Source organism: Myxine glutinosa, chromosome 13 (assembly GCF_964187855.1).
Source record: "Myxine glutinosa chromosome 13, kmMyxGlut1.1, whole genome shotgun sequence".
Taxonomy (NCBI): Eukaryota; Metazoa; Chordata; class Myxini; order Myxiniformes; family Myxinidae; genus Myxine; species Myxine glutinosa.
In genome coordinates, this window is record NC_136273.1 from 38732433 (window position 1) to 38746207 (window position 13775).

At 43.7% G+C, this 13775-nt stretch overlaps 1 protein-coding gene across 1 annotated transcript in view; it reads right to left on the bottom strand.

The window, feature by feature from the left end:
* Nucleotides 1-13775, bottom strand: part of LOC137413576 (dystonin-like) — a 72550-nt gene that overhangs the window by 402 nt on the left and 58373 nt on the right. The window contains exons 6-10 of the mRNA XM_068099009.2: nt 10245-10322; nt 9532-9693; nt 9186-9290; nt 8248-8343; nt 7593-7718 (exon numbers count right to left, since the gene is read on the bottom strand). Of these exons, the coding sequence (XP_067955110.2) occupies nt 7593-7718; nt 8248-8343; nt 9186-9290; nt 9532-9693; nt 10245-10322 (567 nt within the window). The remainder of the gene's footprint in view (nt 1-7592; nt 7719-8247; nt 8344-9185; nt 9291-9531; nt 9694-10244; nt 10323-13775) is intronic.

Sequence of the window (13775 nt, forward strand, 5' to 3'; positions counted from 1 at the left end):
TAAAATAAAAACACGTCATTAGTGATTTTTTTTTAAAACACTAATATTAGGGTTCAGGTTGAAAAATAAAAAATACCAGGGGTTAAGGTTTAAAAATGAAAACACCAAGGGTTAAGGTTTAAAAAATGAAAAAACTAAGGGTTAAAGTAAAAAAATTAAAACACCATGGGTTAAGGTTTAAAAATTAAAACACCAAGGGTTAAGGTTTAAAAAATGAAAACATGAAGGGTTAAGTTTAAAAAATGAAAACACGAAGGGTTAAGTTTAAAAAAAAGAAAACATCAAGGGTTAAAGTAAAAAAATTAAAACACCATGGGTTAAGGTTTAAAAATGAAAACACCAAGGGTTAAGGATTAAAAAATGAAAACACGAAGGGTTAAGTTTAAAAAAAAGAAAACATCAAGGGTTAAAGTAAAGAAATTAAAACACCATGGGTTAAGGTTTAAAAATGAAAACACCAAGGGTTAAGGATTAAAAAATGAAAACACGAAGGGTTAAGTTTTTAAAAAAAGAAAACATCAAGGGTTAAAGTAAAAAATGAAAACACCATGGGTTAAGGTTTAAAAATGAAAACACCAAGGGTTAAGGATTAAAAAATGAAAACACGAAGGGTTAAGTTTTTAAAAAAAGAAAACATCAAGGGTTAAAGTAAAAAATTAAAACACCATGGGTTAAGGTTTAAAAATGAAAACACCAAGGGTTAAGGATTAAAAAATGAAAACACGAAGGGTTAAGTTTAAAAAAAAAGAAAACACCAAGGGTTAAGGATTAAAAAATGAAAACACGAAGAGTTAAGTTTAAAAAAAAAGAAAACATCAAGAGTTAAAGTAAAAAAAAATTAAAACACCATGGGTTAAGGTTTAAAAATGAAAACACCAAGGGTTAAGGATTAAAAAATGAAAACACCAAGGGTTAAGGATTAAAAAATGAAAACATGAAGGGTTAAGTAAAAAAAAACAAAAAAAACATCAAGGGTTAAAGTAAAAAAATTAAAACACCATGGGTTAAGGTTTAAAAATGAAAACACCAAGGGTTAAGGATTAAAAAATGAAAACACGAAGGGTTGAGTTTAAAAAAAAAGAAAACACCAAGGGTTAAGGATTAAAAAATGAAAACACGAAGGGTTAAGTTAAAAAAAAAAGAAAACATCAAGGGTTAAAGTAAAAAAATTAAAACACCATGGGTTAAGGTTTAAAAATGAAAACACCAAGGGTTAAGGATTAAAAAATGAAAACACGAAGGGTTGAGTTTAAAAAAAAAGAAAACACCAAGGATTAAGGATTAAAAAATGAAAACACGAAGGGTTAAGTTAAAAAAAAAAGAAAACATCAAGGGTTAAAGTAAAAAAATTAAAACACCATGGGTTAAGGTTTAAAAATGAAAATACCAAGGGTGAATGTTTAAAAAAACAAAAACATTAGTGATTAAGGTTTAAAACAAAGCAGACTAGGGCCTGAACTTCCGGTTCCTCGGGTGAGTGAGGCGTGCTTCGAGCTCTCCACGGCATCGAAGTTTGAGTGTTTTCCCGTTCTTGTCTTTGTCAAATTTCCACTGGTTATTTTGCTGTGTACGTGTTATTGTGTGTTTCTAGTTGGTGTTGGTTTGTGGATCGTGCAAACTTGTGTGTAATTAATCGTTTTCTGGGTCGTACCTCGTGCGCGGCCTGGTGACTTGGGGCTTCCCTCCCCCCTTCGGTGTTTTGTCGGTTTGGGTTATTTCCTTCGCTGTATTGCTTGTTTATTTTATTTTGTTTTCTCCCCCTCACCTCACCTCCCGAGACAAAGAATTCTATATTGATTCTTTCTCTCCTCCCGGACACGTGTTTGTTCGCTCTCCCCCTCGTCTCGGCTTGTGCCCCGCCCCCTGTATCTCGTTTTCTTCCGCCTCTGCTCCTTCTTTCTCAAATCCACGTTCTCGCTTGGAGACTTTTCCCGGATTGTTTTTCATGGTTTTCATGGTTCTGTTTGGATATTGTTGGAATATGTTTAAACTGCAGCCGTGATGCTGAACCCCCCCCCCCCCCCCCAGAATTTCCATGTTTTAAACGTTTCCCAGTGTGTACCCTGGTCAGAATAGGTACAACGTATCCCTGCGTGTCGTAAGAGACGACTAAGAGGGTTGGCGTCAGGAAGGGCATCCGGCCATAAAATAACATTGCCTCAAAAAGAGAACCATGACAATTACAAGTACATATGGGCAGAGTGCAGCCCGAAGTGGAGATCGGTTTCTGAGGTTTGGGACATGGAATGTAGGGACAATGACAGGGAGATCAGGAGAAGTGGTGGAAGTATTGGTCAGAAGAAGAGTGGACATATGTTGTGTGCAAGAGACGAGCTGGAAGGGAAGTGGTGTGAGAATGGTGAAGGGTAGGCAGGGACAGAAATACAAGTTTGTGTGGCAAGCGTGCCCGGAGGGCGTGAATGGTGTTGGTGTCCTGTTTTCTGAGGAGTTTGTAGACAGTGTGGTGAGTGTGACTAGAGTGAGTGATAGGTTGATGATGGTGAAAATGATGATTGGAAAGCTCTTGGTGAACGTCATCTCGGGATATGCTCCGCAGGTTGGTCGAAGCGATGAAGAGAAGGACAACTTCTGGTGTGCGATAGAGAAGCTGATGGAAAACGTGAAAGATGAGGAGGTTGTTGTGGTGGGAGGAGACCTGAATGGACATGTGGGAAGGAGTATGGATGGTTTTGAGGGAGTTCATGGGGGTTACGGATATGGTGTGAGAAATGGAGAAGGTGAAAGGATTTTGGAGTTTGCTGATGGAGCTGATTTGTTGATTTGTAATACTCAGTTCCAGAAAGAGGACAATAAGCTTGTTACATACACGTCAGGTGGGTCGACGACAACCGTTGACTACCTGATGGTGCGTAGGCGAGATAGGTGGCACCTCCGGGACACAAAGGTGATCCCGGGGGAGGAGGCTGTTTCACAGCACCACTTGGTTGTCTGCGACATAAGGGTGAAAGGTGCGAGGAGAGCTCGGCGGGTGAAGTACCAACCGAGAATAAAGGTGTGGAGGTTGAAAGAGGTGACAGTAAGGGAGGCATTAAAAGAGAGGCTGAGTAGGGTAGAGGATGATGTGGTTGAGCTTGAAAGTGGTTGGATGTCAATGAAAGCTAGTCTGTTGGGAGCCGTTGGTGAGGTATGTGGATGGACAAAAGGAAAACCGAGGCACTCGGAAACATGGTGGTGGGATGTTGAAGTTGGAAAGAGGATTGACGAGAAGAGGAAGAAGTTCAAAGAGTGGCAGAAGGCGAAGGGTAAGGGAGCAGAAACAGCAGAGCATGAAAGTTATAAGGCAGCCAGGAAGGCTGCAAAGAAAGAGGTAGCAAAGGCGCAGGAGGCATGTAGGAAAATGTTCGGAGAATGCTTGGATTCGGAAGAGGGTCAGAAAGCAGTATTCAGGATTGCAAAGCACATAGCAAAAGAGAGGTGTGATGTGATGGGGGTGAGTTGCTTGAAGGATGAAGTGGGACAAATCGTTGTCGACCCAGATGGAATTAAAGGAAGATGGAAAAGATATATGGAAATGCTGTTGAATACAGAGAATGAATGGGATGGCAACATAGAGAGTAACCCAGTTTTAGGACCGCCAGAGAAGATAACTGAGAAGGAAGTTGAGGAAGCGATAAAAGCAATAAAACCAATAATAAGCAAAAGCAATAAAAGCAATAAAATAAAAGCAATAAAGCGATAAAAGCAATGAAGAGTGGAAAAGCGGGAGGGCCGACGGGAGTTGTGGGAGATATGTTGAAGGCAGCAGGAAGTTGGGGTGTGAAGAGAATGACAGAGATCTGTAATCTGGTGGTGAAAGAAGGCCGCATTCCAGTGTATTGGGAACTGAGTACCCTCGTCCCTCTATACAAGGGGAAAGGTGACCCTCTGGAGTGTGGCTCGTAACGAGCGATAAAGTTATTGGAGCATGGAATGAAGGTATTGGAAAGGGTGTTGGAGAGGAGGATAAGGAAGAAAGTGAAGATCGACGAAATGCAGTTTGGATTTATGCCAGGAAGAGGAACGACAGATGCACTTTTCATTGTGAGACAGTTGCAGGAGAAGTACATGGATAAGAGGAAGAAGTTGTTTTTTGGGTTTGTTGATCTGGAGAAAGCATTCGATAGGGTTCCACGCAAAGTATTGACATGGGCATTGAGGAAGTTAGGAGTGGAGGAATGGTTGATCAGAGTAGTGATGGCAATGTACAAAAGAGCGTGCACAGCTGTAAGGACGACGGACGGGAACAGTGGTGAGCTTGAGGTGAAGGTGGGAGTGCATCAGGGGTCGGTACTAAGTCCACTACTATTTGTAGCTGTGATGGAGGTGCTGGCTCAGAACGTAAAGGAGGGTTTACCGTGGGAGTTGTTGTATGCAGATGATCTGGTGTTGATTGCAGAAAGTATGGATGGACTGAAGGAAAAGATGAACAAGTGGAAGGAATGTATGGAGACAAAAGGTCTGAAGGTGAATATCGGAAAGACGAAGGTGATGGCAAGTGGTAAAGCATGTGGTGAGGTGGAAAGAACTGGGAAGTGGCCGTGTGCTGTGTGCAGGAAGGGTGTCGGAGTGAACTCCATTCAATGTACAATGTGTGCTGAGTGGGTTCATCAAAAATGTAGTGGTCTGAGAGGGTCATTTACCAGTGTGGCAGCTGCATTCAAATGTATGGTGTGCACAGAGGGAGCTGCAGATGGAGGAAATGTTGAGTTGGATCTTGGAGACGGCGTGAAGCTGGAAGGTGTGAAAACATTTTGCTACCTCGGAGACATGCTGAATGGAGAAGGTGGATCAGACTCGGCAACGGTTGCTCGAGTGAGATGTGCATGGAAGAAGTTTCGGGAACTGAGTGGCGTGCTGATGAGGAGGAGAGTGTCGCTGAAGCTGAAAGGAAAGGTGTATGCTGCATGTGTGAGAAGTGTTATGATTTATGGGAGCGAGACATGGGTAATGAACGTAGAGCATCAACGAAGGCTGGAAAGGGTGGAAATGCGAATGGTTCGATGGATGTGCGGAGTATCGTTGAGAGAGAGGAAGACAAATGATGAATTGCGAAAGATGATGGGAATATTGCCTGTGATTGATGCTGTGAAGAGGAACAGGTTGAGATGGTTTGGTCATGTATTGAGGAAGGATGAAATTGACTGGTTGAGAAGAGTGATGGAAGTTAATGTAGAAGGAAGTAGAGGACGGGGAAGACCGAGAAAGACTTGGCTAAAGATGGTGGAAGAAGAAATGCGGGCAAGGGGGTTAACAAGGAGAGATGCAGAAAATAGGGCAAAATGGAGAAGATTGTCATGGGGACCGCAAGGCTAACCCCTGCTCTTGCAGGGAAAATGGCCTTAAAATGCATGTTGTTGTGTGTTGTTATAGACTAGGGATTAAGGTTTAAAAATAAAAATACAAAGGGTTAAGGTTTAAAAATGAAAACACCAAGGGTTATGGTTAAAAAAACCATGGAACCTTATTTTAAAATAAAGACACTGAGGCTTATCTTGTAAATATTGTGAAGTGTTTGTACTTTTTTTGTTTTTTTTTGTACACAGAATCGAGGCTCGTGTAAGAGTGAACACATTAAACATGAAAACATGCACGGGCACATAAAATACACAATGAAGGGAGCGGGAGACAAGAGGGGGAGAGAGAGGGAAGCACACAAGCACAACAACAGTAGAGAGAAGGGACATCGGTAAATCTGTGGAAGGGGGAGGGGGGGGGGGTTGGGAGGAGGGAGAAGTGGTGCACGGTATAAAAGCAAATGAACACGACTCGGAATTTCAGGAATAAAGTCGGAGATTGAAAGAGGTGAATTTGGGGTGTTTTAATGGGGGTAGAAAAGATTCAGGTTTTGGATGGGGGAAGACTATAGATGGTGGTGAACAGCCTGGAGGGAGGAGAGGGATTGAAGAGAGTGAGGGAATTTGTTCCAGAGGTGGGAGAAGAGAGGAATGAAAGAGTGAAGGAGAGCAGAGAATCTTGATTTTGGCAGTTTCACCAGAAGAGGGTTGCTGGCAGATCTTGTGCGTCCTGCAGGAATATTTGGGGGGATAGACAGAGCAGGGGAAGCGAGCCAGAGAGGCGTTGGTAGAAGACAGAAAGACCACCAACCTGCCTATGGTGAGTGAGTGATAGGCCCTCAGAATCACCTTCATCGCAGGAGATACCAAAGATTCTGAAAGCTTTGGTTTCAACAGCATAAAGCCGAGCTAGGTGTGAGGCAGGGGCACCAGCCCAGAGAGGAGAGCAGTATTCCATCAATCTGCGGTTGAAATCTTTGCATGTGGCGAGGAGCTCAGAAGTGCCCAGAAAGGACTTCGCACGACGGAAGATGCTTTCACAGTCGGACCACAGCACCTACAGGGCCAAAATTCTGGTTGTATGTACTTCAGAATCTAGGCAGGGTTTTAAGCTACCACATGTTGGCCTCGACGTCTGTTTTAAGGCCACCAAAGGCCACTAGAAAGTGTATATTGGATGTAGACTCAGGAAGTGCTGCCGCCTCCCCACAGGCAAAATGTAACCACCATGAAGCCAATAACACCATAATGTTTCAATGTCCTACGCATCATGAAACCCCTGTCAGGAAAAGCTACCCTGCCAGGCATCACCAAGTATCTTTCTCACGCAAGATGGCCACAAGGCACAATCCTTGGCGCCACGAACGTGAGATACTTTGTGAGGGCGGTCCTCTTTCGGGCCATTCCGCCATCCGGGGAAGCACAATACGGACCCAGTCCACCACAACCTCAGCAGTGTCCTGAAAAACCCCTCAAAATCCTGCCGACTCGGCAAAAGCGTTCCTCTCAGGCGCACACACAAAGAAAGAAACAGCCTCTCCGCCAACGTCCAATTCTCTCCCGAAGCTTCTCTACTCTCACGTCACCCCAACCAATCGCAAGCTCAGGTGTGTGGCCTGCCGGCTCTGCTCCCCCATGGCCCTCGTACCACTCTGGGGCGTGGCCTGCCAGCTTTGCTTAGCGTGTGTTCATCAAGGCGTGGCTTACTTGCCGATCGTCAATGTCCAGGTACTGTCGGCGGTTGTGGTGGTTTAATGGCGGTTTTGCATGGCCGGCCTTGCGGTAGAGATAAAAATGTAGTGAAAGGCGTCAAAGGGAAATCAAATACTGGGGAAAACTAACGTTAATCCCTAACGACTTAACACAGCTTCACCGCTCGTGTGAGGACACATAAACAATCTTAAGCTCCAGTTTCCCTACTTAAATACATCGAGATATCTCCTACGCATCCACGGTCCATGCTATCACTATACAATCCTATCTTTACTATGGGATTTCTCCATCTACCCCCACAAACGCATCAATACATTAATGGTTATAGATGTATTTTAAGATCAGTGAAGGATAATGTTTACAGTTCCTTGGGTCATAAGCCTCGATAGAACGCTTGTGAATATGATTTACTAAAATAACCAATCCACCTCCACCTCCACCTCCACACAGAAATATTGTCAAAAATATTCAATTGAACGTATTGTATTAAATAAACCATTATGATTGTTGATGATCTCCCCATATTAATTCTTCACAATATAAATGAATGCTACCGAGTGGAAGAGCTAACCCTTGCATTCTCACCATTAGATTATTGTAGAGTTTTTCAAGTTGTGGGAGACTCGTGGACTTTGTGTCTGTGTAAGTGCAACGGATACCATCGGACTGTCTTTTCAGCGTTTCCTCTGCATCTTTAGCATCCTTGAAAAACTGGGAGAACAAAGCACAGTCTGTTAATTTCACTCTATGCTAGCAGGCAAATGGGGAGTGGGGCATGGCCCTGCCGGAGCAGGGTGCGACTCTGGGATAGCTGCACAATTTTTGACACCAAAATATGTGATGGTGAAGTAACCATAGCAACAGTGCACTGATTAATTGAGAAAGTCAAAATCAACCAAACAAGCTTTCACTCTGGGTATGACAGTCATTTATAATGGTTTAACAGGTTGTTGCAAGGCCCATAGGGTTCTTTGTTTGACATTTTATCAGGTTTATCATCCCTAAGCAATGTAGATAATATTCCATGGCACGCACGGTTTGTTAAAATGTCAATCTGTAAATGGAAACCATTTACATTTCCTCCAAGACCACCTGTACATACATTTCCCTTGCTTGGAGGGAGTTGGGTGACCACCAAGTATGGTTTGTATTGTGTTTTTATATTTTACCACGGCCAATAAGGTTTTCGTGGTAAAACGGTGCCAGGTCCATTGTGCGCAGTCACGATCGGGAAACAAACCTGGAAGTAAGCAGTGTTTTCCCTCAGGTGAGAATCGATGCATCGGACGAGTTCCACATTCCAGCTCCACTGCAGCTGTAGAACCTCCATGAAGGCCTAGGGTCGGGTCGGGGATGGTTACGTTAACGTATGGTGATCAATGACTCTTTGTGAATCCACACTCACAGTATAACCAAATGTGACAAATGCCAATGTCTCCAAGAAAATTAAACCCTCGGAAGAGGCAGGATAGGCAATTTATTTGTGCGCTTGCCTCTGAGCTGTCTCGGTCCTAGTTCAATCGCGTTTAAAGAAACATCCAAATAAAACTGTATGTATTATGATGCCTACATCAGTAGGTGTCGAACTGAAGAGCATCATGTCTAGTAAAAGGGCATTGAGCTGGTCTATAATCATTCACATAACTTGCTTGAATGTTCTAAGGATGGTCATAGTGGGGTTCAAGAAAAACAACTTTTACAAAATAAACATCATCAGCACCAATATCAAGGGCCATGAACCAGGAAATGACAATTTTTAAAAGCAATCTGTTTAAAGATCACAATGAGGTAATGATTGCATTGAAATGGTAACGTAACACACATTGGAATGAAAACAAGATAAGCAAGTGAAAAACAAACAGTCGACATTGTGAAACAAATTGGAACGATAAGAGGACAAAAACATCATGTAAAGAATATTTCACAATTCACGCAGTGCTTGTACACCTTGGATAACTTAAAGTTACCACGACCATTTCACAGGTCTAGTGAAGGAAAAGGAGAAAGTACAGACAACCTATAGCTTACCCTTACACCACAAAGTGGCATGTGCCGCTTTATCAATGACCCCAGCCTGAACCTACTAACCCTAACCCTAGCCCTAACCCTAACCCTAACAACCAAGGCCATAGGGGTTTCGCAATTTTTGAACTTTTCAAATTGGTGGGAAACGGTTACCTCAATGGTGTCCGCACCAGGGTGGTTATTTTGAAGGAGTGCTTCGCCCATGCTCTCAATGCGGTTTATTTCATTCTCCTTCTCTTCCAGCGATCGCAGAAACTCCTGAAAATGCAGAGAACCAGTAAACAGGTTGATGATTAAAGTAACGTCATTAAAATCACTTATTTATTATGGGAGAGAGGGTGAAGGGATTAAAACATTTTTAATCATAAATAGTCCAATAAACTTGTCATTTTGGAAACTTTTAGACAAAAATAAGATAATTACAATATAAATACTTTCGTGATTCACATTAAACAATGCAAGTAAATTCACAATGTCGCTCATCAAATGTCTGACATACCGAATGCTCGTCGGTCTTTCGAGCCATGTCTGTGTTCCGATCACTCCAGTCGTATGACACTTCCTCCTCCTCGTGCTGGTTGAGCCACATGAGGGAGTTCGAGGATCGTAGCACAAAATTATACATCTCATCCAGATGCTGAATGCGCTCTTCGGAGGATGCCTGTGAACAAACACATCAACGCAAATTCCAACGAGTACGTCTTGTTCTTAGAATGAGATTAGTCTAGACTTCCCGATTGTATCAACTCATGTGTGACAGAGGTGGCCTTCTGGTAAAAAGACTGCAGTTCATGAACTTGTGGGTTCTAATCTGGCTGAAGGAAACAGTGTTAAGTACGAGCATTCTAAGCTTCTAGAACCTCAGTTAGTGTCATGAGAAACATAATGTCAGTAAAGACTCAGCTTTCTGACACACGAACTTCAGAGAGGATGACTTTTCCTGCACTATTTGCTCTGCTCTACATATGACATGATGTCACATGTTGAGCAGAGCAAACATTTCACAATTGGCTCTTAATGCCCTCTGGGCAACTTGGGATAAGCACCAACATGCTAACGATGAAAAGGCAAAGAAGCCTTTAAAAAAATCACCAAAAATGCAAGTAGGTGAAGAATAAAATTAATAAATGGTAATTAATAATGCATGCCTGTTCACCCATGACTTTAAGTTTGGTATGTAGGAACGGTCAAGGCCTATGTAGCAAGACTCACCAGGAGACCTTTGTACTTGTCATTCACTTCTCCGAACAAATTTCTGTATTTTTCCCACATTTGTGGTGGAACTGAACTCTACGTTGAAAAATGGGTAAGAACAATCACATGTACATGCATACATATCGTTATGGATCTGCTCTAGGGGTTAAATAAGGGATAGATTATAACAGTTCTTTCATGGTATGTGTTTAAGTGTGGTTTCATTCCTGTAAATAATAAAACATGCCTAGCATGTTATATTTTATGTTATTAATATACATATTTGTATACAGACTTGGAATTTAATATGGCATATTTTTTTTTTCCTTGACTTGGGCTTACTTTCTGAACTCGGTATATCAATCTGGTGAGTTTCTTTCACGCTTCGGTGATTTCTTTGTTAAAAGAACCATGTCACTGATTGTGTGTCGCAGCAAGAAGTCAATAACAGGATTATATCACAGGTGGCGTGACAAAATGTACGGACAGGTACATTTGACGATTGGCTTCACAATCGGGTATATAAGGGTTGTTGCGTTCTGTATTAGTGGAAAACAACTGCTGCACGTCTACAAAAGTTATTGCCGCTTCCCCTGGAGATGGTCCGTCAACTCGACAATGCTGTTTGTCATTTAGTGGTGGCTTTTCGAAATTCTGGCATGAAACAGCGTGCTATTGCTCGGCAGTATGGCATCACTCAAGGTCAGGTGTCAAAGATCCTGAAACGAAATGCTCAGATGGGTGTCCCTACTCCAATACCGAGGCCAGGATGTCCCCGCAAAACCACAAGGAGGGATGATCGCCAGCTGCACCGGTTAGTCCGCAATGGCCGTACCAAGTCAGCTAATCGGCTTAGGGCTGAGTGGCAGCAACTGACAAATGTGCCTGTATCCAGAAGGCTAGTCAACCAACGACTGGTTCAAGCAGGCTTATGTGCCAGGCATCCCCTGAGAAAGCCACGTCTGACCAGACAACACGGCCAGCGCTGATTGCAGTGGGCCAGAGAGCACCGTCAATGGCAGCCAGGACACTGGAATCACGTGATCTTCAGTGACAAGTCTAGATTTCTGGTCTATCGTCAATATGGCCGTGTCCGAGTACGCAAACAAGTGCATGAAGCCTACAACGAAGATTGTATAGTGCCAAGAGTCCAAGCTGAAGGTGGTGGGGTGACCGTTTGGGCTTCTTTTCATGCAGGGGGCTAAACTGACCTGGTTGTTCTGAATGGAAACCTGAACCAGTTCAAGCACAGGGCCATTCTGGAAGAAACATTGCTTCCATTTGTTTGTGCAGCCTTTCGAGGAAACTTTGTCTTCCAAGATGACAATGCACGGCCTCATTGTGCTCGCATGATCCAACACTTTCTTGCTGATCATGGTGTAGAGCATATGGAGTGGCCTGCCATGTCCCCGGATATGAATCCGATAGAGAACTTGTGGGCAGAATTAACGCGTCAAATCGACCACTTGGACCAGCAGCCTACCTCTGTGCGTGAATTGCAGCAGGCTATTGTCACTGCATGGCAAGCGATTCCTGTCCAAACCTTGGCAAATCTCGTGAACAGCATGCCTCAACGTGTACGTGCTCTCCTGAATGCGCGTGGGGGTTACACGAAGGACTGAACTGTAATTTTACTGTCCGTAATCCCAGTCGTAATGTAACTTTTGTTTTTGTTAAAAGAAATTTTGGCTAATGTGCAAAATAAAGAGATACTTCTGGAAAACGCACAGAAGTTTAACACAGTACTGTCCGTGAATTGAGTTCGATATCAGTTTACATCACTTTCAAGGATCAATTTATTTGCTTCGAAATGTCCAATGTGGTTTTTGTTTCTTTTAAAGGTCACATTAACAAAATATAGAATAATTTCAACATAATTCCAATGAACTTTTGGTTCTAAGTCCTCTTGAAAAGTAAGTTCACCCCCACAAAAAAAATATTCCATATTAAATGCCAAGTCTGTATATATATGTGTGTGTATGTGTATATATATATATTCTATTAAATTATATAATGAAATTATATAATGGTATTCTATTAAAGACTTGAGTACCACGTGGACTGCCTCCTAGTTTGGAGGTGATGTGTTGGTATAACAACCTTTTCCTAGTTTCCTCGGCAGTTTCCTATTGGGCATAATGCTGGACGGGTCGCCACTCAACGCAGGACACTCTAATGGCTCATTCATCCCAGTAAGCTGGTACTCATTTTGCCGATCTCGGATGGATGACAGGCCGAGTCAACCCACCTGGTGTTATTGCAACAGCATGGCAGGGGCTCAAACTCAAGACCCTAAGATCTCAAGCCAGCCACCTTGACTGTTACGCCAACAGCCAGCCACCAAATCTATTCATTCCAAAAAAAAATTCCATCTCTTTCAGTGCCTCTTTTCTACATTCCCTAAACTCTCCTGCACTCCATCCTCCCTCCAGCGTCCTCAAATGTATTTTTGACTCGAAGGTCTCAAGAAACTCATTTTGCAATAAATGTTCGTTTCCCATTAATCGTACACTTTTCAAAATCCAATCTCACCCCTCCCCTCCAAATCTTCCCCATCACCCCTTCCCTCCAAAACTTCCCCATCACCCCTTCCCTCCAAAACTTCCCCATCAACCCTCCCCTTCAAAACTTCCCCATCACCCCTCCCCTCCAAATCTACCCCATCACCCATCCCTTTCAAATCTTCCCCCTTGCCCCTCCCCTCCAAATCTACCGCATCACCCCTTCCCTCCAAAACTTCCCCATAACCCCTCCCCTCCAAATCTACCCCCTTGCCCCTCCCCTCCAAATCTTCCCCATCACCCATCTCTTTCAAATATTCCCCCTTGCCCCTCCCCTCCAAATCTTCCCCATCACCCATCCCTTTCAAATCTTCCCCCTTGCCCCTTCCCTCCTAAACTCCCCCCACACCCCTCCGCTCCGAGACTCTCCCTCGCTCCTCCCCTCCTAGACTCCCCTCTCACCCCTCCTCCTCAAAGCATCCTCCCCACTTCTTCCCCCTTCCAACTTTCACCTTCATCTCCCTCAACCCTGTGCCTCACTCTTCCCCCTCCTCAAATAACACCTCACTGCGCCTCACCCAATCACCATCAAACCTTTTGTCCGCCCCATTCTTCCCTTTCTCCAAGCTATTCTGAAATCTCTGACACACCTTCAACAGCTCTCCCTACCTATTCCTCCGCTTCCACATCTTACCCTACCGCTCCCCCCCCCCCCCCCACCTGTTCTGTATCCGATGCTCCCCCTTCCTCTTCTTTAACAGTATGGACCTCAAACATCCGGGGCCTTCGCTCAAACTTGACTGATCTCTCCATACAGGTTGCTTCTGACAAACCAGACGTGATCTGCTTAACAGAAACTTTCCTCCTTCCTGATGGCTCTGGTTCCTTGGTATCTCTCCCAGGTTACTCCCTCCTCCGGTATGATAGACCTGAGCCTCGTCCTGGAGGTGGGGTTGCTATCTTTATAAAAAAACTCTCTTCCTCACTCGCCCTGCACTGCCCTCTCTCCACCTCACCCCCAGGAATACCTTTGGCTACGGCTTCCACT